General features: G+C 41.5%; 1 protein-coding gene across 1 annotated transcript; it reads right to left on the bottom strand.

Moving 5' to 3' along the window:
* Positions 1-1,439: 1,439 nt before the first annotated feature.
* Positions 1,440-3,833, bottom strand: LOC136481446 (uncharacterized). Its single transcript, XM_066478789.1, has 2 exons — positions 3,413-3,833; positions 1,440-3,302 (listed from the first exon to the last, which is right to left on the bottom strand). The coding sequence occupies exon 2, from the start codon at positions 3,266-3,268 to the stop codon at positions 1,628-1,630; it is 1,641 nt and encodes a 546-aa protein (XP_066334886.1). The 5' UTR covers positions 3,269-3,302; positions 3,413-3,833; the 3' UTR covers positions 1,440-1,627.
* Positions 3,834-4,149: the final 316 nt, after the last annotated feature.

Below are 4,149 nucleotides of genomic sequence, written 5' to 3'. Positions count from 1 at the left end.
TTACGAGCCTGCGCTCCCACAGGTCCCAGGTCCACCAGAGCTACAACATATAAGGCATTGGGTCTTCTCAACCCAAAAGACTAGCCTTATAGGTGAGGATTCTCCCGCCTTATATGTTGTACTCTTCCACCATCACTACACGATGTGGGACTAAACCCCAACAAAGGAGATGCTGACCAATGGGTTAATGCTATGATGAAGATAGTTATACAGCTTCTGGGGCCAAGCCTTTTGGAGGTGCAATCAAGACGAAGCTGCTCAGGGACGCCGAAGATGATGGGGATGAGGCGCAAGACCCCGCAATCTAATGAATAGCTGTCATTTTTGCTTCGTCCGGTTGCTTGTCTGCTGCTCTAGCTTTTGTCTGGGCACTTATGGTAGAATTTCTGGTTGATACTCTAGCTGCTTAGTCTACGGGTCTCCTTCGTGAGATTGTTTCTCTGGACAATCTTGTTTGCTGTCCTTTGCTCTTAAAACTCTTGATGTATTTCCGTCCATCAGTAATGGAAATGGGGTACCTCTGATTCGAAAAAAAACTTTTTTATAATATAATAATATTATAAGGAGCAAATTATTCCGTTCATTCTTTTTTCATTTCCCATAATGATCTCATCACAACTAGAACCTTCAACTTCTCCAAGTGATATGAGATTCTCCTAGTGTTTTAACATTCAACATTTAGTATAAATATTCCTTACCAAATGCTTCTTAGTCAGGATTCCCATGTGCTGTGACTGATGGTAGTGTTTTATTATTAATTAAAAACACTAGGAGCCATCATTTTGGTAGTGCATGTCTTCCGTGTGTCCTATATGACTTATAGACAATACCTTGTACTCATACGAGTAAGAATAACGCATGTCCAACAATAGAGTAGAGCCTAATTCTAAGACATATTGCATTGTAACTAACTCTAAGACGTATTGTATTCCGTTACAATGCACAAACACATTTGCTAGTATAAATCAAAAGTAATTAGGGTACATATAGCACTGGCAATATTCAACCATATAAATTATACTGCCGGGCGGTTGCCTAGCCTCGGCAGTTCCACGCCACAATCTTTATTGTTGCTCGCAGAGTTGTCCACGCAACCCTGTGTTCACAGCATCACTTCTTCCCTTCCTCACCGATTCTTACTCCCTTCTTCTCCACCTTCGGCAGTTGTTGATACCCCACCCGCCCCTCCACATCCTCCACTCCACCGATCGCTTGGCGCGCCATCAGAGACCACGCCAAGCCTCCGACCACGACAAGCCAAACGTGATCTGCGACTAGAGATTTTGGCTAGTAGGTTTATGCAGGGCCGTCCCGGGAAAATTAGAGGCCCTGTACGATACTAAGAAATGAGGCCTATTAGCCTAGAAAAAAAAACTAAATATACGATATTATAAAGCATGCAGTATGTTGCAAATCCTTTTCTTGCATTTGTTTGCTTACCAAATTAGCAGCATACAGTACCTCATACCAAATAGCAACTGCCACTATAAAGTCATATTGTCCAAGTTCATTATTTGCCAAACCTTTAGCCTCACTACTCTTTGCTGGATCGTTATCAATATCAGATACCTAAATTAAAAGAAGGAAAACATTTTTAATATATGAGATAACCAACAAAAGTACATTATTAAATCAGTACCAATATGAAAATGTTGGATACCTGAAGTAGAGCCTCCCGAATGTCTGCACACTGAAACCTGATAGCTTTAACACTATCAATGCGACTCTCCCATCGTGTAGCTGAAACTGACTTGAGAGTCAGTCCAGTTATGTTTTCTTTTAGTATCTGCCATTTTTTTGTAGAGTTAGCAAATGCTGTGTAGATACGTTGGATGATTCCAAAAAAATCTTTAGCTCTGCCACAAGTCTTAGTAGCCATATCACAAAGTGTTAAATTAAGGCTATGACAACCACAAGCTGAATAAAAAGCTCTAGGATTTACATCCAAAAGCTTCCTTTGTACACCTTGATGTTTTCCTTTCATATTTGAACCATTATCATAGCCTTGTCCTCTCACATTATCTATGTCAAGATCAAGAATCTTTAGCTCATTCTCTAGCACATCAAAAAGTGCTTGTCCAGTCGTGTCATTTACATCTAAGAATCCTAGAAAGGATTCTTCAACATGACCTGATGTTGAGTCCACATATCTTATAATTAAAGACATTTGTTCTTGGTGACTTACATCAGGGGTACAATCAAGTATGACAGAGAAATACTTTGCACTCTTTATCTTCTTAATAATTTCAGACTTAATAGCAGAAGCAAGTAAGTGTATCAACTCATTCTGAATCCTAGGACCAAGATAATGAACGTGAGTTTCATCATTTGTAATCCGGCGGACATGCTCTTGAATAACTGGATCAAATTCAGCCAACATCTCTACTAAGCCCAAAAAATTCCCATTGCTATCATCATATAGTTTGCTGTTACTTCCACGAAATGCAAGATTATGCTTGGCAAGAAATTTTACTATGCCAACAATTCTAAATAAAACCTTCCTCCAATGGTCCTTTTCTTTCTCAAGTTGTCGTTGAGCAGCTTTGTCAATAGTTTGATCAGTTTGCAATCTGTTACGCAACTCATACCAAGCTGTCATGCTCAAAACATGATCTGCACTTGTCTCGTGCTCTTTGAGTCTCTGCCCAAGATGTATCCAGTCATTATAACCCTCATTTGCCAACTGACCTTTTCGATGACCTTTTGTAAATAATTTACAGCTGAAGCAAAAAACTCTATCAAGTTCCTTAGAATAAACAAGCCAATCCCTGTCACAGCTTTCTCCATTTGACAGAATTCTATCATAGAATAGTGAAGAAAATCTTCTAGATAACATGTCCTTAGGACCCTTCTGAATTGATAGGTCTCTTTTAGGGCCCTTTTGTGCTAAAATGTCAACTTGTCTACTATCAAGTGAATCCCAGTATCTTGGATCAAATATATCAGGCTGAAAAGAATCACTAGCATTTGAAGAAGGATTCAAGTCTTCACTGTCTATCTGAGTATTTGTGTTGTCAGCTTCCTCAACTTCAACATTATTTTCTGGAGGATCTATAGGATCATTATCAATATTATTGTCAATCGCCTGCCCCTCCTCAAGCAGGGCCCCTGCCTCAAGTGTTGGATTATCAGACGACACTTGTGACTGTTTTGTAACAAATCTATCCATAGCTCCTTGCTGAGATTGGACTAATTCCTCTATTCTTTGTTTCTTCTTACGCTTTTGAAAACCTGATTCAAATTTTCTAGAACGATTTGTAGAAGACATGGCTTCAATCTTTGAATGCTATTCCAGTAGGTGTCTAGATCAAAAGATAAAAAAAAACAAAATTTAGAGATCGATCAACTACTTATTATTGTTCGCGGCTACCAGTGAATGAATTGAAAAATAAATATGAATGATTTATATTACCTTCAGGGCCTTAGCGCCTCGCTCTCGCTGTTGCGGTTGCAGCTAGATCGTCACGGCTCACGCCCTGTCACTCGCGAAACGCTGCCGGCGGCCGGTACGGCGTCAGGCGATGGCGGCGACACGAGACGAGACGTCGAGAGGTAGTACGTGAGACCTAAGATTTGCGATCTGATTCAGTTGGGGAATTGGGATCGGCAACATTGCCAACTGAACAGCGGCCGGGCAACAAGCCATTGTTTATTGGGCTTTGGTCAATTGTTGTACACGTCGCTTTGCTAATGGGCCAAAGGCCAAAGCTACTGCTGTACGTTCTTATTTACCAAGCAATACATATATACGTATATATACTCTATATATATTTGGAGGCCCCTGAAAAGTGGAGGCCCTGTACCGTCGCACACGTTGCACGTGCCAAGGGACGGCCCTGGTTTATGTGGGGGCTAGGGAAACTCTAGGTTTAAGTGGACACTTGAGGACAAATCACGAGGGGGTCACGAACCCAGATCACGAAGAAATCAGGGTCCACAAGGGAGAGATTGATGGAAGGAGGCGGCTGGAGGATCTGGAACCCTAGTCGCCTACGGAGTCACCAACAAACACCTCCCTCGAGTCGCCAAGGGCGCCGAGACTCTATTTTGAGAGCCGATTGCTAATAAGGGCATGGAATGATCACTCATCGATGACCCCGTTCGCTTGGAGGAATCTGAAGGAATTTGTAAGAGGAAAACACGGTTCCG

This window comes from Miscanthus floridulus, chromosome 9, assembly GCF_019320115.1.
Source record: "Miscanthus floridulus cultivar M001 chromosome 9, ASM1932011v1, whole genome shotgun sequence".
NCBI classification, from domain to species: Eukaryota; Viridiplantae; Streptophyta; class Magnoliopsida; order Poales; family Poaceae; genus Miscanthus; species Miscanthus floridulus.
This window is presented reverse-complemented; position numbering and strand designations above follow the sequence as displayed.

Coding starts and splice junctions, on each gene's coding strand:
- LOC136481446 (XM_066478789.1), bottom strand. CDS start 3,268: ATGTCTTCTACAAATCGTTCTAGAAAATTTGAATCAGGTTTTCAAAAG.